The 25,833-nt window shown below is 44.5% G+C and overlaps 2 protein-coding genes across 2 annotated transcripts; both read left to right on the forward strand.

Annotated features, from left to right (window-relative positions):
- The first annotated feature begins 1,641 nt into the window (after positions 1 to 1,641).
- pdcd4a (programmed cell death 4a) lies at positions 1,642 to 13,632 on the forward strand. Its single transcript, XM_079731060.1, has 11 exons — positions 1,642 to 2,051; positions 5,630 to 5,908; positions 6,163 to 6,260; positions 8,151 to 8,264; positions 8,735 to 8,956; positions 9,400 to 9,497; positions 9,882 to 9,996; positions 11,222 to 11,329; positions 11,542 to 11,652; positions 11,938 to 12,077; positions 12,439 to 13,632. The coding sequence occupies exons 1-11, from the start codon at positions 2,006 to 2,008 to the stop codon at positions 12,488 to 12,490; spliced, it is 1,383 nt and encodes a 460-aa protein (XP_079587186.1). The 5' UTR covers positions 1,642 to 2,005; the 3' UTR covers positions 12,491 to 13,632.
- A 333-nt stretch (positions 13,633 to 13,965) lies between these two features.
- On the forward strand, positions 13,966 to 19,066 carry mogs (mannosyl-oligosaccharide glucosidase). The gene is made up of 5 exons (XM_079730584.1): positions 13,966 to 14,032; positions 14,649 to 15,003; positions 15,441 to 15,664; positions 16,074 to 16,267; positions 16,683 to 19,066. Exons 2-5 carry the CDS (start codon positions 14,652 to 14,654, stop codon positions 18,454 to 18,456), a joined length of 2,544 nt encoding a protein of 847 aa, XP_079586710.1. The 5' UTR covers positions 13,966 to 14,032; positions 14,649 to 14,651; the 3' UTR covers positions 18,457 to 19,066.
- Positions 19,067 to 25,833: the final 6,767 nt, after the last annotated feature.

The following is a 25,833-nucleotide window of genomic DNA, read 5'->3' on the forward strand; positions in this document are numbered from 1 at the left end:
AATACTGCCCTGTATTTGGCAAAGGGCATGGCTCATTGATTGTACGTGGCTCTTTATTTGGCATGAACAACGGCTCATTGTTCTCTGATTAGGTGAAAGCAGACTTTAGCTGTCCCCGATCTGATACTGAGTTTGCCCAGTAATACACTTCAGCCAAAGTAGTTTGTTCTCTCTTGCCTTTTCTAGCAGCTAAGTGTGTGTGTGTGTGTGTGTGTGTGTGTGTGTGTGTGTGTGCGCGCGTGTGTGCGTCTATGATCTCCCCTTTCATTTCTACCGACAGGCCAAGGCCCAATGTAAGACTGTTACCTCGCTAAGAAATGACTGCAAAGGACTGTTGACTCAACTTTTTTCCAGATCGTATTTATTCTATATTTGTACTATCTCATTTTAAAATGGTAAAACATAAACCAGTTTGTTTAGGTGAACAAGGGAAAAAAAAATGAAGATAAAACCCCAGTTCGGACAGGACATGGCCTACTTTTTATATTTTTTCCATGTAGAAATTAACATTTCTGTTCGCTAACATGAATTGCAAGTGAGTAGTAGACTCTTTAGCAGCATCTTACGTGGTTGTAGGTGGAATAGTTTAAAGTAATATTAGCGAACATGTGGTGTACATTGAGGGTATCCTATTGTGCAATTATGACTTCTGCTCTTATCCGTGTAGCATACATGTATAAGAGGAAAGAAATTGGTGGTGTGATATTAAAAACAATTGCAGCTTATTATGAGGCCAAAGGTGATTATTGTTGGTGTTAGTTAACATGATAATATTTATCAGCGTTGATATCTAAACCTAGGCCTTTTTCAATAGTTTGTCAGAACAGAAGAAAATATCCCATTGTACATTTGTTTTTCTTGTTGTGTATTGTGCTGAAAATCCTGATGCATATTCTACTGTAAATGCTCACAGATAAATACATTCACTTTATTGGTGCCTATTTGCTTGCACCCATCATGTCTTTTTGATATAGCTGTGTTGTAACGATTGATTTGGCATTTTTAAATGAATATTTTCTTGATTTTGGGTTATCCACTGTATTACATAAACATTTGCATCTCTTTATTCAACCGAGACTTTGGATCCTGTGTCAAAAAATAAAAGGTACCTCGTGCTATCCCTTTGATTTAATGAATAATTGTTTTCAACTATAATGGGAAACGTTGGAGGTGAGAAAGCATTACACCGTAGTGCTATGTTGATCACATCCAGTCAGTGCACACGTCGTCCTTTCTGTTCGGTTGGGCCGATCGGACAAGATTGATGTAGGGGGCGGGGACAACACAGCTCAATAACACGTTGGTCAGTTTGTTGGTCCACCTCCCATGGTCAACTTAATATGTACTGTAAATGGTCCCCTAGACGTCATCGCGGGTACTATAGGGCCATTAGCATTGAAGTTACGCTTAACCAAGTTTTTAACAATTGCTTTTAAGAGTAAGCCATAAAAAACCAAGGTTGTCAACATCGTATATCTGTTATTGCCATAGTTGTTTTTAATCTTCTGCATGCTATGGATTGCTGCTCTGTGATTGGTTACCGTGGACGGCACCTGCCCCCTGTATTAACCAATCCCAGCCAGCGCTGTGTCCACATGACTCCGCCTCGACTCAGGCTACTTCCAAAGTTAAAAACAGACTTTGTTTATCTTGCAGGCTGCTCGTTGAAATGTGCTTCGATTAGCCATTTTCTTTCAAGCTGGTTGTTTTGACCGAATATTTCGAACACTGCGACTGGAGTGTTGTAGTCTTAATTTGAATGCTATTTTGTATAGATTTTTTCTAGTGTTACATTATATTCTCATTGTATCATTGCGTGAGCAAAAGAACAACAATACGACGTCGAGTAGGGCTTATATTTAGCACGCGTTTTGTCCAAATATTAATTGAAGATACCATTTTAGGTATTGTTTGTTGAATTTTTCATTCGCTAAACCCGTCCGGATCGCAGCTATTTGACAGAACGTGCAATAAAAAATAAACAAACAAGCCTTTACAGAGCGCCATGGCGACCGAAGTGGAGACTTGGTCCACCGCTCAGCAACACGAGGGTGAGTTATCATTACTAATAACCCAGTGCTTATTGATCGTCTCGATGATGATCGCATGCAAATGCGTCGAAGGACACATTGAAATGGGGTTGTGTGAAGACGGTTGCGTTCTGCAGTCCATTGTCCAAGAAAGGGATGGGCTCCGATACCAGCCATGCTCCATGTGCTCCGAAGCCCCCCGCAGCCCTCTGCGTCGTCAGCTGCAAATCTGGACCATGCCGTTTGCTTCCTCCACTTGGATACTATTTTATGCTAGTATATTTGTGCGTGCGGTATTTTGATAGTCTTTTAAAATGGTGCAAAGCTATACGACAAGATTAATACGCGGACTGTATTTGATTGGTCGAAAACAGCAGTCACTTCCGCTCCGATGTGTGATTTGTATTTGTACCATTTTTAATGTGGTGCACGGAATGATTACGGTTTTTGTTCCTCTTTTTATAATTTGGGCGAGTGTTTAAATAAAGGCATGCCATATATATGTTCGCTTGGTTTGCATGTCGTGGTGGAGCATTCGTATCTGCTCTTAGCCATATTTCTGCAGACTGTTTCCATTGAGTACAATGGTGACGTAAGCATGCACTACTCTTTACCTTTTGGACCAATAGGAATGCGCCAAATTGTAATGTTGTTGTGTTTTTGCAAGTTACGTAATGTGTCTTTGCTTTGAATACAGTAAGCAACCAAATGAAAGATTAGACAATACACATGTTTTCAAATATATACATTTTTGTTTTATTTCATTTTGCTCCAAATCATACATCCTCACCTTTGCATTCACTCTGTACAGCATGTACTCATACACTCCATTCGCCTGTTCGCATAAAGCTCAATAAGGTCAGGATGAATTCATGGTTACGGATATATTCAACCTGTCTCTCTATTGGCACATACAAAAAGTTTGTCTATTGGCCAGCAAAACTATGTTACCTTATTCAGTATTTCTAAAGCGAACACTCTTAATCACTATGTATCCTATGTATGTTTTTTTGTTAAAAAAAAAAAAAGTTAACTTGTTTGTCTTCTTCCTGGAATATCAGAATCTGCTGGGCCTAGGCATTAAGAGCGTCTTTGAAACTCCTTAGATAAACATCAAGAGGAAAGCTTTATGGAGTGGCCTTAATGCCATAAATGTCGGCCCTGGTTTCCTCATGGCCTGCTGACTAAACAGAATGCTCTAGTCTGCTTGTTGCTCTGCTGTCGGCCCAGCAGCCCCACTGCTTACAAACACACAGCGCAACACACACACACAGCGTGCTTGGTGTCCGTCTTCATGTTTGGGATCAGAATGTGCAGACCAGTCGTCATGTGCGCCTGTACTCTGTGTTTTAGTACATTGTGGAAGTGGCTCGTTGGTGGAGTGTTTTTGACTAAGGCCAGACACTGCTGTATCTTTACTGCACCGCAGGGTTACTCTGTTTACTGTTTGTTGTTCAGTTATTCAGCCTAAAATTTTTCGCAGTTCACCAAAAGCACATTTATTCCAAAGTTAACAAGGTGAATCCCAAACTCTATTTTTTATCATTTATAAAAGCTATCAGGTATCTGGTTCATAATGACTGTTGAACAGTTGGCACCACACCTATCTCTGCCCTATGGCTACCAGAGATCAGTACAGTTTGTATTCCCTTCCATGTGCTTCTATATTGCTCAATTGGCAGGGCATGAAATTTACACCGCCAGGGGTGTGTGTGTGTGTGTGTGTGTGTGTGTGTGTGTGTGTGTGTGTGTGTGTGTGTGTGTGTGTGTGTGTGTGTGTGTGTGTGTGTGTGTGTGTGTGTGTGTGTAATACTATGTACAGTGGTAAAAAGTAGGTCAATTTCCTAAGAATGCGAACGGAGCACTCCTCAGACAAAATAAGCCATGTTCCTCTATTCTGGGCCTAAAGACTACACACTACTACTAATAAATCAACTTGTGTAAATATAGGTGGTCATGAGGGATACAACCTAAACATCTAAGGAAAGCCTTTAATCTAGGAAACCAGCTCCACAAGTCTAGCAGCCATGTGTCATACATCGAGCAACATATGGCTCTTGACTTACACTATGCCTTTTTTAACTCGCTATGCTCTGTCTTGTTTTCCTATAGTTTCTCAATCTCTTGCCTTCGCCCTCAGCCTTGACTTTCTTTTTATTTTTTTTCTCCTTTCGCTGGCCTGCATCTAAGCTTGGAGCGCGGCCATTGGCCAGTCCCTAACTTACTGCTCCGGCGGGGTCGTGGCATATAGCCTGCGTGAGGGAGAGGGAGTAGCGCCCGAGAGGAGGCCATGGGACACGTGCTCACTTGTTTACAGCAGAGCGGCTGGTGACTGGTTGTCCCAGTGCTACAACAGGTTAAATCTGGGCTGTAAGCCCACACCGCACCAACTTGCCTTTCCTTCGCCTGCCTGTTTGTATCCCTTACAGAGAACTGCGGTCATGCAAACTGTGGCCGTAGTAGGATTTTTCCTTTTTAGACCCTACCACAATCATGCAACAGTCCACGGGGTGTTGCATAATACTTGTTGTATGGAAGTAACCAAAGAGAATAACTGAATAGGCCTCGACCATTGCTTGTGTTTGAAGGCAGCAACTGTCGAGCTTGGCAGACACAGCGGAGTATGGATACACTGAGTATTCATTACACGACTCGCCAGTATTTTGTCCTTGGTGCCCCCTCCACCGCCTACGGTACAGTACGGTCATGTGACTCGAGTGAGTGCCCACGGCAGCCATATCAGGCAGAGCATCGGCTTCCTCCGCTGGTACGGACGAAGAGCACACGAAAACGGCTGAAGAGAATAGAAAAAGATCCCTGCAGTCAGCAAGTTTTGTGCTGCTCTCCCACGCACGGGGCCATCTGTGGCATGCCAACGGGCTCTGATGTGGTTGCTACCCTCTATGTGAAGGCTGCGTGTCTTTGGGTGTCTTCAGCAACCTTTCTTAAGTACCTGATTGTTGGTTAAGATGGAAAAAAAGTATGGCTTGTCTAAATGAGTTCCTGTTTGTACACATGGCAACCGTTTTAAGGTATTTTGTTTCGGCTGAGAGATTATTAGATGAGACTGGCCTCCAAGTGCCTTGTGAAATGCGGGGCTGCAGATAGTGGTTAATGCAATACTAGCGATCTGTACCGCCAACATGTTTTGTACCATCTCATCCAAGAACAGAGTTTTGGGAGAATATTGTTTGGTGCCTCCATTACTAGCCGGTAGTCATCCATTTAAACTATGAATGACCCACTCAACAGTTTCTTTTGAGTGGTTCATAAGGTTAAAACCATATCTCCTTTCAAAAACAACATACCTGAATAGGAGAAGAGGTTTACTAGCTGTTGCTCAGTGTGTGTATTTCGTGTTGTGTCTTGTTGTTCTTGAGGTTTAGTTGATGATGATGCTGTTAGCTTCCTACCATAAATGCAGCCAATTAAAGAAAATTACTTGGGCTGAAATAAACTGTCCATCGCTGTTCTCTCCAAGAGGGTCATCTTATAATTATTTTATCTACTCAGTTTCCAGTGGGGGATAAAATACATTGGTTGACCATGTGAGCTAAAGGGGGCGTGTCCTTTGTGGTTTCCTCTCATCCAATCACTAGGCGTGTTTGCCCTGGACGGTGACATGGCGGGCTACGACGATGACCTGAACGACTGCGAGGTCAACGGTAACTGGACGCCCCAGGAGAAGGCCCTCCATGAGGCCCGCCTGAAGGCCAAAGCCAAGCGCAGGCTGCGCAAGTCTTCGTCCCGCAACTCCACCAGCGACTCGCTGTCGGAGTCGGGGGAGCTGGTGCCCGGCGGTGACAGCCCCAAGGGGAAGGTCAACGCCAACGACCGCAAGTCACGCACCGGCAAAGGACGGGGCCTGCCCAAAAAAGGTCTGTTTTAGGAAAGAAAAATATAAAGATTGTTAAAATGTGTTCATTAACAACGTATGGCCAATGAGATCTGCTTAGGATCGTTTTGATGTTGGCCTTTATGTAGCGATAGCCATCATTTCCTCTGTTAATCATATTGGTTCTAATGTTAACTTGCATTTGTAGAACATTTCACTAAACCCATGAACAAAGAACGTAAATCTGAGGCAGGTCCATGTAAGAGACTATTGTCTGGTCGGCTGTTTGTCTCCCAGGTGGGGCCGGTGGAAAAGGAGTGTGGGGGGCCGCCGGGATGGTTTATGAGGTGGAGGAGCCCGACGCAAAGGACCCCAACTACGACGAAGTGGCGCAGGTCAGTAGATGCTGTCTGTCTCCTTGTCCGTCTGTCTCACTCTCTGTGCGCCGGGTTCCCAATGAAGAAAGTTGAGTGGAGGGAAAAGTGCTTCTGTTCTGAGAAAGAGGCGAGCGATGGCGTAGGGCCGTAGCCTACGATCTGAACAAAGGAGTCAAACTGTCAAACCATAACGTGTTTTACAAGAAATGATCACGGGGGATCAAAAAGAGACGCGTCACATGTTGAATCTAAGGAGACGCCTACAACTTAAAATGTTGATTTGCGTACTCAGTAGAGACAGTAGAAATACAACCAAAACAAAGCCTCTAGTCCGTCAAGCTCAGCGACAGTGATATTCAACGCGACCGGGTCAATCTGCGGCCAAATTCTAGTGGTGTTTACTGAAAACTGAGGCGCCCAAACAATGGGGGATAAAGAGAGGCGACCGCCGGTCCGGGTCCAGCAGGTGACCACGCCGGACCCACGGTGACCTGGACTGCTGAGTCTGCACTGCCTTACACCCTTTCACAGCTCAATTATACGCACACCAGCGTACACAACAAAAAACAATCACAACAGAGTTATGAGGAGCATGCGCCTCGCCTATTGACAGCTGTGGGATGCCCTGCTGTGTGTGTGTGTGTGTGTGTGTGTGTGTGTGTGTGTGTGTGTGTGTGTGTGTGTGTGTGTGTGTGTGTGTGTGTGTGTGTGTGTGTGTGTGTGTGTGTGTGTGTGTGTGTGTGTGTGTGTGTGTTGTGTGACCCCCCCCTGTCCCAGTGGAGACGAGAGGGCCTCACGTCGCAACTGACGTCAGTCCACACACAGAAAACAAACAAACACGCATACGCTCTCTGTTCTGATGAACTACGCGCCAAGCTGCCCTCTCTGTTCTTGAATAGCGGAGTCTCACACAAAACCCAATTGTTCGCTCTATTTATGGACGCAGAGACCAGACAGTGGAGTCTGGTCTCTGCGTTCCCCCCCCCCCCCCATAGTAACTCTAATTTAATGGTCTATTCTAGTGGTGTATACTCGGCACTCAGATCGCTGTGTTATGACCTTCTGAGGCACTAATCAAACCAGAGCGAGGGTGATGTTGAGGCTTTTTGGGGACACATCGACAGTGTGGACTCTGGTTGTCCGGGGGAATAGAGCGACTGGTCAGGCCGTCCCACTTGATATCATACAGTCTTGGGTCATGCAGTTTCTTTCCAAAGTCCCTTGGTTCCAGCGTCACTTTAGGTAAACAGCAGTGGGTGGTCCAGGGGGAACGCCCTGCGCAAAACCAAACACCCAAAGGTTTTTGAAGGGTGGAATAGGAGTTGAGTTGTGTAATCGCAGCATAACCAAATTCATACATCAACTGCAGCCATTTGGGGAGGCATAAACAACTGCTAGTGAGCAAAGCAGTGTGTTCATTTATTAATGTCCTGTTCAGCCCGTCATTGCTAATTTTCTCATAGCCGAGGCTTGGTTTTTTTTATAGAGGGAACTGGAAAAGTGAGGTGTGTGCGAGGGCTCTTTTGTACTTGGAGTGACACTGGTGTTTATTATGAAGTGGTGCATATTTGTGCGGTGTGCACACATGTTGCATCAGAGCACCCAATCATCTGTTCTATTCTGCAGGGAAGAAATATTTCTGTTTGGAGCCCTCCCTGAGTTGATTTCTCCCAATTTCTCTCAAGTTAATAATGATCTATATCATATGGTTCTGTATCCCTTTAGACTCCCAGTGTGCAATTAATGAATCCTCTGCAAATGAAAATAATGTTCTTGATTTATAAAATAATGATGAGTGTGTGCACATGTAAATATACACGTATTTGGACCAGATGAGATAAGCGCATGTAACTTAATTGTAAATCGAACTGAGTCGTAAAGCATGTTTGTTTCTGTCTGTCTAAACAGGGTGACACAGTGTACGCCACGGTGGTGCCGGAGTTGGATGAAAAGCTGCTGGAGAAGACGGTGAACCCCATCGTCAAGGAGTACTTTGAACACGGAGACACTAAGGAAGTCCAGGTAATGTGAAGCGACACCCATGCACTCTTCATGAGAAGGGTTTTGCCATTTAGAGGCTATATGCATAGCTGACTAGAATCGTGGTTCTAATCCTTTTTTTGGTCTGTGACACTATTTTGGGTTCAGAATATTTTGGTGACCCCCTGACCTCTTCGATTTCTGTGCATCTCTTCTTCCAAACATCATTTGAACCCAATCAACCACCCACATTGGTAACAGGCACAGTTAGGGTGCATTGCTCTAGATGTATACTCCAGCAATTATCAACCTACAGACCATGTGCCTGATATCGCAGTTTTTCAGAATTAACAAAACAATGCAGTCATCACAGCTACTCATTTGAATGTCTTTCCCGATGTTAAAATCATATTTCCCCTGTTAATCCATTGAGCCAATCTAATAGTCTCTCTCTGTCTCGGTCTCGGTCTCTGTGTGTGTGTGTGTGTGTTGTCTCGGTCTCCTTCCCCCAGGCTTTGTTGAAGGGCCTAAACCTGGGTGCTCACAAGTTCGAGTTCTCCTCCCTGGCTCTGTGCCTCTCCCTGGAGGGCAAGGCCAGCCACCGGGAGCTCACATCCCGCCTGCTGTCCGACCTGTTGGGCAAGGAGCTGTCCCAGGCCGACATGGCCCGCGCCTTCGACAAGATGCTGAAGGAGCTGCCTGAGCTCATCCTGGACACCCCCGAGGCCCCCAAGGTAGGCAGCAGGACCAGGGAAAGAAAATACGGGGAGGCAACGGCGCCATCTGCGGTGAATCCGGCAATGGATACGGCAGCTGTCAATGGGCTAGAAATGGGTGTCGGGTGATTTTTACTGGCATGTGGACATGATACTAGTGGGACCAATCAGAAGATACTGTAATGTTGTGTGTGTAGATTTGAGTATCTTTTGCTGGTAGAATAAATGATATCTACTCAAAACTATTTTAATTGAGGGGGAGGCCAGGAAAACACAGCCTGCAAGTACATACACCTTTTTTGGCACATTTGTACTTGTTTTTAACTCCTCCTCTATTTGTAACATGATGTTTGCTGTTGCTGGAAGTGCAATTTCCTGAGGGAACCTTCCCGACTGATTAATAAAGTTCCTATCGTCTATATTAAAAAGACATGATGAGACTGGTGTGTTTTGTGCCACAGATGTTGGGACAGTTCCTGGCCCGAGCCATAGCGGACCACGTGCTGCCTATGGCGTTCCTCGACTGCTACAAGGGCAAGGTGGACTGTGTCCACGCCAGGTAAGGGAAACGATAACATCGTTGCTCATTTATTTTCTTTCTTTTATACAGTGTAATACAGTACGTCAAAGGTGTTCGGCTGGCGTTGGCTCTATCGTACTTCTGGATGAACACTCCCTCTTGGAATGTCACCAGTTGATAGGTTTAAGAAATGGCTTGGCATTACCACCCAGCCCCACACCAGGTGGTCAAATAGTGGCCCTATACAACCACCAAACAGAGCATCACATTTTCCAGGTGTGTGTGTGTGTGTGTGTGTGTGTGTGTGTGTGTGTGTGTGTGTGTGTGTGTGTGTGTGTGTGTGTGTGTGTGTGTGTGTGTGTGTGGCTAGAATCGTTTTTTGTTTTTTTTCCACTCACGCTTCTGCTGATGCCGTCTGTCCAGGGCGGCGTTGGACCGCGCTGCCGTGCTACTGTCCATGAAGCGGGAGATAGTACGGCTAGACAACGTGTGGGGTGTGGGCGGTGGGCTGCGGCCGGTCAAGCATCTCGTCAAGGAGGTGAGCCCCTCGCCAGGCACAGTACCACAATGGACGCTTGGCTTTAATCAGACATTGTTGAGGAACATTTGGCTTGGAAGAATGATTGCTAATGAAGGGTTTGAGTAAAGGGTGGCAAATTGTGTTTTAAAAACGCTGTGGTTTCGGGCCACAAAGTATCGTGAACACTAAGGGAATGAACACTGAGGGGATAGTATTGACACTGAATCTTTTGGCTCTCGGATACCAAATGCATTCAGGGTAAAAGTGTGTGATCTGCGGTCATGCTCATTCAGCAGAAATCGACCGGGATGTTCGAAACAAAAGGGAGGAGCACCCTATTTATGTGCACCAACAACATCAAACTAACACGCACACACAACACAACATACCTAATTAGTTAAGGTAATATACACTCCTAATTAGCGTGGATAATACACCAGCAAGGCAGGGTTATATTGACGTATTGGGAGCATACTCCTCGCCTTTTTAAAAATGACTCAATATTTTGTACAACCATGGGAGTTTAAAGTGTGGTTTGTTTGGAGTAGAGGCAGGAGACCTCTTTCAAATCTCTATCGTCGTCTCTGGCTTCTTCCTCTTTTAGCTTGTCTAGTCTTTCGCTAGCTTAAATGCATAAGCCACCGTGAGTTAAGAGGCCGTGCAAAAATAAATGTCTCTCATTAAACGTTCACGTAAAAGTTCAACCCTGTAGTTATCTCTGCTGTCCCTTGTGTCTGTGAATAACATGTTGGGAAGAGTTAGCTCTTCAGCTCTCCGTGCTCAGTACGGCTAGTATCTGTAAGATAAACTGATGATTCTGACATAGCCATGATTGTGTTGTTGAAATCGTTTTATGACATCTTAGGCAGCATGGATAACTAATCTTTTATGATATACAAGTTATCAACGATAAACTTACTTACTGGTCTGCAAATGTGTTATTCGCAACATAGCATGACTTTCCGGGCTCCGAATAAATAAAGTTTACTGAAATGGTATGTCATTATACCTCAAATGCAAGATAATTTTGTATGCATGACTGGCATTCACCAAAAATATGTAAATCCAAGATGGCAGTCATCTGAAGGTTGCCTCAATCTGCTGCCTTCTCTTATCCTGTAGCGTGTCAGAGATTGCGCACATTTTACGAACTATTATGAACTTTACTTTGACTCAACACTGTATCTACACATACTTTGTGTCTTAAGCACCGTGTGTGTGTGTGTGTGTGTGTGTTCTCCAGATGATCCTGCTGTTGAAGGAGTACCTGGTGTCTGGGGAGGTGTCGGAGGCAGAGCGATGCCTCAAGGACCTGGAAGTTCCCCACTTCCACCACGAGCTAGTCTACGAGGTGTGTGTACAAGCTAGACCCGAACAACAGTAAACCACAAACTGGCATTGTCAACACTGCCACCTTGTGGTCAAACGGCAAAATGACATTCAATGGAATAAATTTTTAATTTACTATTGTAAATGAGTTACACATTAAATCTTGTTAAAAATGGATATTTGAATGAAAACATCTTGCGTTTTTATTTTATACTTGTTTGCATTGCCTTTCAGGCTATAGTGATGGTGCTGGAGTCCAAAGGGGACACCGCCATCCATATGATGATGAAGCTCCTGCAGTCCTTCTGGAAGTCGGGCCTCATCACCGTGGACCAGATGAACCGGGTCAGTTCGGGTTCTAAAAAAAACTGTGGTGGGAAAGGATTGTGTAGCGGGCTAGGATGTTGAGGCAGCCAGCAGGATGGCAGGGCTCAATGCTCACGTCTGCTGCCTACCTGTAGGTATGCTTGAGCAAGATGCCCTTACCCCTGCCTGCTCCCTGAAGACATTCTACCTGTATTCACTTTAAAGTCGCTTTGGATAAACGACTTGATTTACTATCAAACAATATGTTCTGTTAACAACCCTGTTGTAGTGATGCAGGTTTTCTTCTCTGTGTGCGGGTTTCAGGGTTTCCAGCGTGTGTACGACGAGCTGCCAGAGATCTGCCTGGACGTGCCCCACGCCCACTCCATCATGGAGACCTTCGTGGATCTGTGTTACCAGGAGTCTGTCATCACCAAACATCTCAGAGACACCTGTCCATCAAGGTGAGCGGCGCTCACCAACCGCTAGGGGAAAGCAAACCCCATAACACCAGTTACTGTGACAGAGTATCAGTTTTCTACTTGCCTGTCTAATCAGACATCAACATTGTGTCAATGACCTCGTCATTTGTTGAATTTCATTGGACTCAAATGCCGCGTATATACATTTGCACCAAAATTAATTAATTTATAAAGTTGATCAAAAATACCGTAAAATAGCAGCATACATAGATTTTCCATTTGTGGGCCTTTTTCCGGTCTGATATTTATTAGATGTACCCAGTTGACTGCTCAGACACTTTGCCAACAGCCAACGGTCCTCATTGCATTAGCTGATTATGCTTCCTCTTTTTTTACCCACCAGAGGTCGAAAGCGTTTTGTCAGTGAGGGAGACGGGGGATTGGTCAAGAACTGATGAAGAGCAGAGCGGGAGGAGCAAGGGAGAAGGCGCACGGCGCCTCACTCCCTCACTCTTCGTTCCACTCCACTCATCTCGTTATCTGAATCTGCCCGTTCACCGGCCTGCTAGTTTACCTTGCTGTACCTTTTTGTTGTCAACTCCACACATTCACACCAGCATCGGAACGTAGGAGAGAGTAGACGACATGAGGCCGAGGAAGCCCAGTTCCCTTCATCTGTTTATTTCAATAGAAAATGTAAAAAGTATTCATGACTGCCGGGGGTTAACTTAAACTCTTAAGGTTAGGTTTTTCTGCGCCTTAGGCTTTGTACAAAACCCGGAAGGATTTGATTTCAGACAGTGAAAGGTGGGCACATTTGTTCCTTCAGGGTGCGTTTTTTTTTCATTTTACATTTATTTGGTGCTTTAAGTCTTTCTCGTGCTCTACCTTGGAATTTGTACGTCCCTGTTAATAATTTGGATTCTGATTGTATTGCAGAACGAAAAGCACTTAGAAAAGCATATAGTACTTCGTAGCAGAGCTCAGCAACAGCAGCACCCAGTCTTTAATTATTCAGCTGTACATGTATGGTTTCAATCTAAAGTACATGCTTTCATTTGTCTATTTGTTGTTGTACTGGGATTTTTCTTTTGCAGGGTTTTCACTGTTCCTTGTCCCTGTCGCTGCATATTAAGGCCCCTTGTTCATAATGAAAAGCACTCGACAAAAAAAAGCATTTTGTGTACCGTTTCAATATTCATATGATACTCTGTTCAGGGCATGTATGTTTAACTGGCCCATTGCTTCGCCAGGGGAGTATGTCAATTGGGGTTGGTTCTTTTTGTAAATTGGAAATCCGTAACCTGTGATTGACTATTGTAATAGGCACTTAACTAGGCAGGCGTATGGAGCTGTCACACAGTGTTAGGAAATTCTGAAACCCCAATGAATGGCTAATCTTAGGTTTGGTATCTGGTTATCCTGGTCTTAAAAGGAATGTTAAAGTTCTGCTAAAAGTGTCCATAAAAACTAAGTCCTGGTTTATATCTTGCTACGGAGACTTTGTTGATGTATGTTCCAGACTACGTTTATACAGTGTTTGTGGGTATAATTTCACATGTTGACCAAAGTAAGGGATATGGAACACAATATATTACATTCATTAAAAAAAAAAAAATCAAAAATGTAACTTGTTTGTGCATCTTATTCTTTATTAAACGGTTTATTTGCGGGGAAAATATCATGCAAATTTGACAAATCATTATGTTAGGCCTTTTAATATTTATATATTTGACCAGAATTAACCTCTTACGATGTCGAAGTGAAATGAGTAACGTATTATTATAAGTCAGTTATGCTACGATTCTAATAAATTCAGTGAGGAAAATGTGCCTGTTAAAGGTGAATTTTCTCAGTATCAAACCATAGACGGTATGTTTGTAGTGATAGATCAACGCTGGGACACGTCAGTGGTGGAGCGGCGATGGGGGCGGGACCAGGAAGTGAATAGTCAAGCTAGCAGCGGATAATGAGTAGCTGAGCCATTCATTTGACAGGTGAGAATTAGTTATTCAAAAACAAAGTTAGCGCAATAAAATCTATACCTCTTGTTGAACCCTGCGATCCATTTCTAGATCACTTATTGTATATACAGTGGGCTTTAGCCAAAGCCCTTTGTTTTGCGTAGTGGTAACGCTTCCGTGTGGCACCCGTCTGCACGTCAAATGCCTTAGCTCGGTGGCACGCTTCGCGTAAAGGAGCAATAGCAGGGTTTCAGTTCAGCTTATTACCATTTGTCGTCAGAAAACCACATTTAATTTGCTCCCCAAGCGAAAGGAGTCAGCTCAGACGTGCTATCACAAAACATTACACAGACATAATACATTCGCGCAAGCAGGTTTATTGGTCTGCGTCCTGTGTAATAATTGCATGAACAAAACAAAAGCCCGAGTGCATAATGTGAGGTGATTCCTTCACAAAAGCATATAAAATATACTGAGTACTGTGTACACGTTCCATAACCATTCAAATACATTATAAGAACATAATCATATATTTATGGTGCGAACTAGGCAACTCCATGCTAGTATCTGGGAAGGCGCAAGCTCACCTCTTATCACCTTAAAATGTTCTATCAATGTTCATTTGTATACATTTCCTTTGTTTCGGCAGGGCATGATGGGCCGGCAGAGGAAGAGGGTGGGGGCAGGGGAAGCTGCACCCCTTCTGCGGAAAGACGAGAAGCCCATTGGCTTGCACTTCAAGGAAAAGAAGAAGAAAGTGGACATTGGCAAAGTGTTTATCAATATCTCAATCGGCCTTTGCATTTTCAGCCTGGTTTGGTTTTTCTATGCCCTGTACATGCGGTCCAGCCTGGCTAAACGCGTGGCCACGCTGCACCCTTCGCCGCGAGTCCTCGATGACAACAGCACCAGTGCCGAGGTTTCCCCAGAGAGGTTCTGGGGATCCTACAGGCCTCAGGTCTACTTTGGGATGAAAACCAGAAGCCCTAAATCCATCGTTACAGGTAACCCCTCACTACTACTATTTCTACGACTACTGCTTCTATTTACTTTAGTAGTTCATTAGTAGACACTGGCTTCACAGTTAATCAAGATATATCAATGAGAAGCAGATAGGGGTTAGGCATCTTGATGCCCAAAGGGCAGGCAGTATACATTTGGGTTTACCCAAAACCCAAACTTAACCCTGAACGCGGCGTTCTATTCCTGTCGTCCAAGTGACTTCAGACGTCACTCTAGGGACACCGGCGGCGAGGTGTGCATGGATATGTGGTGTCTCGTCTTTGCCGCCGTATCCCCCTCCGGCCAGATAAGGCATCCAATCATTTAACATAGCAGCCAGGATTGGACATTTCGGAGCTAAGGCCTCGATACATATCTTCCTATATATTTTCCTACGCACCACAAACTGCTTTCCCTGATACCATGCCTCTCTCTGCAGGCCTGATGTGGATGCGGCAGTTCTCCAGCATGGACGTGAACCTGAGGCACACCTGTGAGCAGGGGGACAGCCTGCAGGGCTACGGCTGGCTGATGCACGACGGCCTCAGCTTTGGCGTCCAGGAGGTCCGCGATAAGGACTTCACCCTTACCACCGAGTTCGTCAAGCGGGGGGGCGGCGACCACGGTGGCGACTGGACCTGGAGGATCACGGCCAAACAGCACGTGAGGACCGGAGATTATAGCTCTTCTTATTCAGGTTCCTTCAACTGTTTGTCTAGGCTCATTGTTTTGTTCATTGGATGAATCTCCAGATTACCTTTTTGCTTTCCTAAATTGAAATTCACATGCGATAGATTATCATATGGAAATAGATAGATCCTACCTGGGGGCAGGATAGTCTAGTGGTTTCAAAGTTTGACTGCCTGACAAAAGCTTCTGGGTTGAACCCAATTGTCTGCAGTCCTTATCCAAGATGCCACCACCTAATACTCAATGACCTGCATAAAGAATTCACTGTTATTCCCATCTGATTGCAAAATCTGCTCTATACCTAAACGGTAATGGAATTTGCATTCCAAAATGTTGATTTCCCTTATTTCTCCTTCTTCCGTTCTTTAATCTGCACCACCAGAGTTCATCCCGCCAAGCGCCCGTCATCTCGCTCATGTTTTACGCAGCAGCAGATACGCAGGGCTCTCTGGAAGCTCACGTGGAGGAGAAGAAAGGCCTGGGATCCATCACCGGCTTCTCTGAGGAGCTCGGACACTTCAAGATCACCTTCCGCAAGCCTGTCACTGGGGAGCTGTCCAACGTCAAATACGCTTGGTACGTCGAAGGGTTGTGAAGGGCGGAAGAAGGATGATAGTAGTTATCGAAAATAACATGACAGACTCTAGAGTTACAATTTAGCAATCAAGCAGACGCTTTTATTATTAAGAGACTTGGGTGGGGCTGAGAAATATCAAGCATACATATGTTGTGTCAGAATTGTGTGCAGAGTAGCTATAGGAATCATAAAAACCGATGCATGATGGTGGAAAATAGTGCTTTATTAATAGATTCATGATTCAATACGTGTTGATTGGGTATTTTAACAGTAGTTTCATAGTGCTTGCACTCACTAAATCAGTTTGACTAAATCCTTGGCCAACCACGATTCTTTTGTAAATGCTTTTGCTGCAAGGACAGCTTTAGGGAACACCAATAATAAATGTGCCCCGATTTTCTCTCCTCTTTTCAGCTACAACAACCTTCAGACTGTTACTCCAGGCTTGGAGCGGCTGACCGACATTGTTAAGAACAGCCTCTCTCGGAGGTTTGTCTACAGCCCTCCCTCTGGTGAAAAGAGGCATTACATTGCGGTTGACAGCTACAAGCCTCCACACCAGCAGCACCAGCAGAATCCTGGCGACCCCAGGAAGAAGAGCGACTTCCTGGTCCACCAGGTTACCGTAGAGACCCCGTTCCAGATTGAGGTTCTTTTTGAATCTGCCAGCTTCCACAGTAGACCCAACCAGCTGGTCGGGGTCACCATGACGGAGGAGCTGGAGAGGAGGAAGGCCGAGTTTGACGCCAGGTTCGAGAGGACCTTCGGCCTGGAACGAAAGGGCTTCAGTCAGGCTCAGGTCAGGTTCAGCAAGGCAGCCCTCAGCAACATGCTGGGCGGGATGGGCTACTTCTATGGCCAGTCGGTGGTGCAGTCGGCCTACAACGAGTACCCGCTCTTGTATCCTGAGGGCGCGCTGTTCACCGCCGTTCCCTCGCGCTCTTTCTTCCCTCGGGGGTTCCTCTGGGACGAGGGCTTCCACCAGCTGCTGCTCAGCAAATGGGACCCTCAGGTGACGCGGGAGGCGACCGCCCATTGGCTAGACCTCATCAACGTGGAGGGTTGGATCCCTCGCGAGCAGATCCTCGGCGACGAGGCACGCAGCAAGGTCCCGGGTGAGTTTGTGGTGCAGCGGAACGAGAACGCCAACCCGCCCACCCTCTTCCTGGCGCTGCAGGAGCTCATCGAGCAGCATTCTTCCGACCCTGACGCTCCGACATCGCTGCCCACATTGGCGTTCCTACGGCGGCTCTTCCCAAGACTGAAGACCTGGTTTGAATGGTACAACACCACGCAGACCGGACCCGTGCCCAATTCCTACCGCTGGCGGGGCCGGGACAAGGACACCAACCTCTTCTTGAACCCGAAGACCCTGACCTCCGGCCTGGATGACTACCCAAGGGCCTCCCACCCGTCCGGGGAAGAGCGGCACGTGGACCTGCACTGCTGGATGGCCCTGGCCTCGGGCATCATGGCTAGCATCGCGCGGCTTCTCGGGGAGCCCCACGGCGACTACGAACAGACACACCACGTGCTCAGTGACAACGGCCTGCTGGGAGAGCTCCACTGGTCGGACCAGCTGGGGGCGTTCAGCGACTACGGGAACCACACGCAGGCCGTGTCCTTGCAGCAGGAGAAGGTGTACGTGCCGCCCGGACAGCCACGGCACCACCACTACGCCGCCGCCCGCCTCGTGCGTTCAGTGCGGCGCGCGCCCAGGCTGCAGCACGTGAACGCCCTGGGCTACGTCAGCCTCTTCCCGTTTCTGCTGCACATCCTGCACGCCGACTCTCCCAAGCTGGAGCACATACTCCGAGACATGAGGGACCCCGACAAGCTGTGGACGCCCTACGGCCTCCGCTCGCTCTCCAGGACGGACCCCATGTACATGAAGCGAAACACGGAGCACGACGCCCCCTATTGGAGGGGACCCATCTGGATCAACATAAATTATTTGGCTGTCAGAGCCCTGAACCACTACAGCAGTGTGGAGGGGCCCTATCAGGAGAAGGCGGCGGCCCTTTATAATGAACTCAGGACTAACATCGTCAACAACGTTTACAGGCAGTACATTGAGACAGGGTATATATGGGAGCAGTACAATGACAACACTGGCCGAGGCCAAGGAAGCCATCCATTCACTGGCTGGTCAGCCTTGACTGTTTTAATGATGGCAGAACAGTACTAATGCTAAAGACTCTTTCTAAAGGTTTTAAAGAAATTGGCCCTCATCCGTTGCTCATGTGATGCTCAAGCAGGCATTATGTATTATTGAAACTGTTTTCTACCAAAATATCTATTTCCGGAATAGGTGTTAATAAGGTGGTTGAAAAAAGAACCCTGTTACTTTGTCACATTTTGTTGTTCGTAGTCATGCCGTGTGTTTGCTATGTGTGGAGCCATTGGACAGATAAATGCCATGCTTTGTGTTCCTCATCAGCTTCAGGCATGTGCACCACTGGCTGTCCATAAAAATACATTTAAAAGAATACTGTATTTAGATATGCAGGAATTTGATGGTCAACTGACATTTGGAAATTGCACATTTTTTGTATGCGTTTCCTAATCAACTGGAAACTACTTAAAACAATGAGTGCCTGAGCAACTAGGATAACAGGAGTTTTTGATAAAGCTGATGAATGAGGGCCATTGTCTTCAATAGTGCCAAAAATTATATCGGTCAAGATTCTCCAGTTGTCTTAATGTTTTAATGAAAGTGAAGAATTCAAAGACTGGAACTTGTCTGTGATGATCTCATCAGCATTACTTCTGGGAGGGTTGGGGTTACAATAAAAAAAATCCTGACTTGAAATATGTTTTATTGAGAAACAATAAATCATATCTTCAAATGTTGCTGTTGGGAGTTTATGTTGCCTGTAGAGGTTATATAATTGTTATTGTATTGGTCATTCAGTATTGAGTGCTTCATTCATTAGTTATCTACTTGATATTCCGTAGATACTGATTAATATTGTTTCATTGCACTTGAAATTGTTCTCTAACAGGCCATTTCTAAGTACTTAACATATGAACCTACCGTATACCTTGTTTTTGTTTTACAAATTCTAAGATTCCATCATTTACTTTGAAAATACCTGTAGTATACATTGCAGAATACGCCGCAAAAAAAAGAGCACTCTGTTCCATGAAATGCTTCACTTCCTGAAACTACGTCATTTCTAGGTTATTGGATGTGATAAAGTAATGTGCGTACAGTAGCACGACTCAGAAATAATATAGTATACTGGAAACCATATATGAGGTGTTTTACCTTAACCTCTGTTTCACGGTCTATATGAGGGCGACAAGCTGACGTCGATAGCCAGCTAGAACTTTATTTATTTTCTAAAGTTTGACTCAAACCATTTTGATGCGAGATCTCGGTTTGAAACTGCATTACTTCCACAGAGCGAAGTTAGTGACTGTAAGGTCTTTTCACTCGTTGACAATCCCGTTCGGTACACAGGGGCGTACAGTGGACTTGGTCTTATTAATACTTTGACACAAAATAAACAACCCCGGCCATAAAAAGCACTGATGCTTTTTCCTTGAGCTGTGTTCATGACCCCCGGGTTCCAACCTCTTCTATGAATCCTTTTGAACGCTTGGCTGTGGCTGAAAGCCTCGAAACGGGTGCAGTGTTGGCTTGCAGAACTCAACATAGTGTTATTTCCTCAACCCCTCCATAGCACTGAATTTAATACACTTCAGCTTCAACTCCCCAGGCTGCCAGTTTCCCTTTATATAACACCAGAAGCTTCGGTCAACGTGGTCATTGTGTTAACATCTACAGGCCATACCATGGCAGGGTGACTGGGGCACATTTGAAGACAACCAGTAGGCTAGATCTGCGGTTTTCTACTGTACATTTACTGAAACACTGTTTAACAGTCGGTGATGTGTCAATCCATGCGCGCAATCACTGCCTTGGGGCTCACATTCGTGGGAGATGTGCTAGCTCAGCCTTTGACCCATTGACCTGCAAACGCAAAACGAATCCTGAAGGGATTTGAACGACGATGAGCCATATTCTCTCCGCCTTTCTACTATCTCTCTCTGAGTCGATGGCTTTTATTTGTACATCCCCTAAACGCACACACTGTGCGCAATGTACCCTTGCTCCCACTCTCCTCCCCCCCCCCCCCCCCCCCCCCCCCCGAACACAACACAATACCGCGGGACGATGATAGCATCACAGCTAACTGAAGTCCTACCTGCATAATAAACAGATGAATCACCGACCCACATTTGCATTGTAGCCGTCTCACAAACTTAGAACATGGTTCCAATCCATTAAATAATTGCCTTTTGTACCACCCTATTAGCTCATACAAATCAGTCTTAAAATGACCAGAGGTATGAAGAGTATAAAAAAAAAATACTTCTAACAGCTGACAATTTTGCCTCTCATGTGGCGCGCGCCCTGCCATGTAATTACGGGGAATGTATGCTAGAGGGAGCTAATTAATAAGCCTTTTGAGAGTTGAGAAGAGTCCCTTTGAACACAGCTCCGCCATCCCTCCACTAATAGAGAACTGCTTAGAATTAAAGTAGTATGAGTAGATAATTATGCTAATGGCTCCATTTAGTTGAAAGGTTTGATGACACATTTATAGAAAATCAGTTTGTTAATTGATCCTACCTTTTTACTCGGGTTTTTTCATCACAGGCTCTCTGCATGTCGTATTGCATATTATGCTTATCCATATCTCATTATGAAATAAGTGTCCCTTCCTTATGGTCTCCTTAACAGGTACCTCACCATCTCCTCTCTTGGACTCATTAGTCTCATAATGGCACAGAACTCTTATTTTATGTTTATTATGTATGAATAATATGCTCTCTGTAGGCCGGCTTACAACTTACAACAACAGTCCTCCTATAGTTCCTCCTGCAACCTTCACCCTCCCTCCCAAAGCTTGCTATTAAACACCCAACTCGCCTGAACCAACATAAGCTATGATATGTTATGTAAGCGCCACTATAAATAGGTTCACCCGGGATCTTTTGTCTTTACCTGATTCGCTCTTAGCCCAACAGTTTTTATTTCTGGAGAGAGAGTCGTGGTGGAAGCCAGCGCGATGTGGAGCCGTTTCCATAGTTACTTTTGTTAGCTGCGAGCTCTCACCATTCTTCATCTGTTTCCCTCTACATGTCTGTTGCGCTTTGCCGTTTGTTGCAATCTGTTTGTATTTGGTCTGGCCGTGATGAGTGTGCATCGGAGCAGTAATGATCACTAATTACACTAATTTCATTGTACGTCGTTATAAATACAAATTGTTAGGGAAGGTGCTTTATGCAGGGATAAGAGGAGGGATTCGTTTTAAAGTTGATCATCTCAAAATAAAATTCACTCGCGTTAAGTTGCATAGACGATTGCTCAGACTAAATGGCTTGCTAGTGAGAAGTGCGAGCAATTAGTCTACAATAAGGGCTTTTTTTCTGGAGGAGACTGTTATGCCTCTGTATCTAGTAATTGCTCTTGTATCATGGCAAAGTTGATTACTAGAAATTAATACAAGCATCCTCTTTCTTTTTTTTTTTTTTACCCATAAATAATAATTCCCCAACCTAGCATAATCATCCATGACACATTCTAATCATCCAAACAAGCAAGAGTATTTTTTTGTTTTCATATGGGGCTAAAACGTAATGCGTTGCAAACTAATTCCCTCCATGCTAAACTCTAAATATTTGGTAACGGCCCTATAACGTTTAATTGGCTTATAATGCACACCACCCAACAGTCACCAATAGACAGGGGCAGGTAGGCCAATAGCTGCATCAGGCCCCATGCGCTGTTATTCTAAAGAGTGTGCACGGATACAGCAGAAGAGAAGGGTTAGGTTTGGAGCAACGTTAGCATAGTGTGTGGGTGAGTCTGGGGGCATGCTTGAAGAATCACTAGAGCCTATAGCGGAAAAAAATAAATAAAAGTAGAGGACGAGGAGAGCTGAGCATGATGCTAACCTATCCCTGGCCAGCTGGGGACTGAAGTGGGCGAATGGGGAAGTATTTTTGGAACGCATGGGAAACCTGCCACTGCACAGGGGCCTAATGTTGGGCTTCCCTAGCCCACTCCCACACTCGGATGGAGGGAGAGATAGAATGAGAGAGCGAGAGGGAGAGCTGTTTCTTCAAAAGAAAAACAACCACGCTTCCGCTCCTCTTTTTCTCCCTTGCCCTTGTCTTTTTCTTAAAAATTGTATGGTATGTCGCTATGCACAGGCCAACATGAGAGTGATAGAGAGAGTGGGATAGAGAGAGAGAGGGAGAGGGAGGGAGAGAAAAAGAGAGGGGGAGATATCGAGAGCGAGAAGAACAGCGAGAGAGAAAGAAATCGAGATATTTAGATGGAAAAAAATAATTTGGCAGCGAAGGGGAGTGTTTTATTTTATTTTATTTATAGCTAGTCGTGTTTCCGGGAGAGGTTTCTGTGCTTTTCGCAGTACCCAATCCATTTTTTGCGGTATCTTAGCAGCTCCTTTGTGTCTAGGTTTGGGATTGGATACCTTCTTTTCTATCTTGCGCCCCGGGGGAAGGATTTCAGTGTGGGACACATGTCAGAATGTGATTTGGAGGAGGAAGAGAAGCCTTTTTTTTAAGCTCATACCTTGGCTTTAGTGACATGCCTGTGCATCGTGGTGTATTAAAATCAGAAAGTTTAGTTGTCTGTCGCAGCCAGAGTGTCTTTTTATGAATCTAAGATTCAGTTGCAAACGAATGCTATGGTATATGCCCAGTTCCCCAGTGTTTTTTCACATCCTGTTTTTTCTCCATACCCTGATACTCACGATGCACACAAAGCTGACAATATCCTGGAGAACACCAAATAACCTTAAAATCTATAACCCTAGAGGTATCGTGCAAACTACTACTACAACACTATTCTGCAATAATGTATATCGGAACCTCTTTTGATATACTGCAGTTTTTAAGTGGATTGAATTCTTTGTATATGACAATTCTTAAATATATGAATACATCTAAATAGGTGACAAAGCATTGTACACATTTGAGGTCAAATTGAATTTCAGGAATAATTAGTGAATCGAAGGGTCCAATGTAGGGATGTCATTGTGCACCATCGCTCAATTCCTATAAAGCCTGCTAAACAATTATCCTAGCCAATGCTACCCTGACTTGATGTGACCAAGTAATTTCAAATGCAGACAGAATTGGTCTGCAAACTAACATTGCCTTAAGTGTTACTCTGCTTGTACACACAGTGTGCTACAATAGACTACAGCCCCCACAATGCATACACACAAAAATGTATGAGTCAAAGCTTAATAATTAACATTAATGATCAAACAATTTACATAAATCACAACCAAGATTATGCCAATCGACCACACACTACATTTAAAGAATTGCTTCATGTGTTGCAATGCAGCCATATCAAATAAATGACACCAGAGCTAACATAGTCCTTGGTAGCAGCATTGTCACGGCAACGATTGAAGGTAACCATCACAAAGGCAGTTTCTCTGTTGTACTTGCAAGAGAGGAAGAGTTACATTTATTCTCATGACTTGGTGTACACAGCATTACAGACACACTCAGCTGAGATGTTGGACAGTCTGCTGGTTAAGTGGTTCGGATGTTTTTTTCTACCTCAATGTCGACACATGCTACCTGTAGGCATCCTTGAGCAAGAGGCTCCCTTTCTGCTCCTTAGTGATATTACCTCAAATATTCACAGCTTTGGATACAAGCGTTAAATGATTGGACAGGCTTCTTATAAGCCTTCGACAGCCACAGATAATAAAGAGAATTTCAACAAATATATATTAAAAAAATAATAATAAATTGTCTACCCTGTCTTCAAAGAAGGAATCAAAATAGGCTGTTTTCCTTGGTTTGGTTTGATTTGGTCATTAACTGTCAGTTTTAACATTTACGATTTCCTGAAAATTCAAAGGCAAAGTTTCAACCTTCATAGGCATAATATGTGGTACATTAAAACCTACAGATCACAGAATATGCCTGACCATCAATTACCAAAATGGAGAAGACATCTTGATAAAGACAGAGAGGGCTGACAATTATGTAGAAACCCTATAAACCCTACTCAAATACCAGGAGATCTAAATGTTTGGCATTTTGAACGTCTTAATATATGCAGTGGCCAGCTCTAGACACACAATAAGGTATATGTTATCAACCTCTCTTTTATAGAAGAATCCTCTTTAGCTCATCCCATTAAGAAGACACTGTATTTTCAGCATGGATTCATGAATTTCATTTAGTTTGGTCCTAACAGTAGCTAATTGAAGAATGTGTATGAAAGCCACTGGAGCCTTGAGGATTTGGTACAAAGTGTTTAGGTCCCTGAGCAGCACTGCGCCCTGGGTTCTGGTGCTTTTTCTGAAAGGATCTGTGAGTGAAAGCTCATCTTACTCTAGCACCACATGCTGTCCGTGTGGTTATAGAGTCCATTCTTTCTGAGTTCTGTAGTGGATAACCTTTGCAGAGCATTGAGACAAGTTGCTGTTGCATGACACTCTTTCTCACGCTATTCACTTCATACCAACCCGAACGAAAAAGACAGACAAAAAAATAACGTTTTTTTTTACTCGCAGCACTTAAATACGTCTAAGGTTGTCATTTAAGTTTTACAGGTAAAGCCTTACCCCTGCACTATAATGTCAGTAAGTGCTAACATTACGTAAATCCGTTACTTAGCGCACTGCCGTGGCATTTTGTGGAGGAGAGAGGTCGTCCGGCAGGCGGCAGTTAACATAACTTAGTCTCGTGAGCTGACCTCCCTCTCCGAGTGATCGGATTGGTTTTAATAGTGTCTGTGTTCTCTGGGGCTTGTCGCCACCACCAAACATCTAACAGCCGTGGAATTAAGCGGCACGTCGGAGGTGAAAACAATTTGTGCTGCAAAATGTCAGATCCTTAATGAAAGGGCTTGGGGGCTTTTATCATACACTTACTGGAGAAGATGCCATGGCTGCTTGATGCTGCTGCTCCTTCAGACGCTCACACAATGTCAACGTTCAACGCGTTCCCGGGTCCTTCACGCACGTTATGAGAGCTTGCTGTGTATAGGCTTAAATGGAAGGCTACCTCAATGTATATTCATGGGCAGGGTAGTTTGTTGTTATTCATATGGTTGTGTTGTTTATATTTTTTTAAAGAGGGGATGGGTGAAACGTCTATATATTGATTCATTTAGCCAAAAAATATTGTTTTACAGTATATGTTTGTTCAGTTTGCTGACGTTATTTGTTTTTTCAACACACCACACTCAATATTTTGTCCTTTATATACACACAATACACTACTGATTCACTGGTTCATGTATTCGTGTTATTTATGGGAAAATAACCACAAAAGCGCCCAAAACAAATGAAAAAGACAAATGGGGTCAAAGGTTAATTGTGTTATAAATACGGTAAGAGATTGGCCACACATAGGCCAAAAAGAAATGCTAATATATCAAGCAATACATATATTTTGCAGAAGTGATACTCTAGGCCCACTAAACAAATGAAAAAGTCTCGTGATGTCTCGTGAACAGTTATCTTCCCAACGTTTCCACTAGTCCAGAAGC

This window comes from Pollachius pollachius, assembly GCF_949987615.1.
Source record: "Pollachius pollachius genome assembly, chromosome: 2".
Taxonomy (NCBI): Eukaryota; Metazoa; Chordata; class Actinopteri; order Gadiformes; family Gadidae; genus Pollachius; species Pollachius pollachius.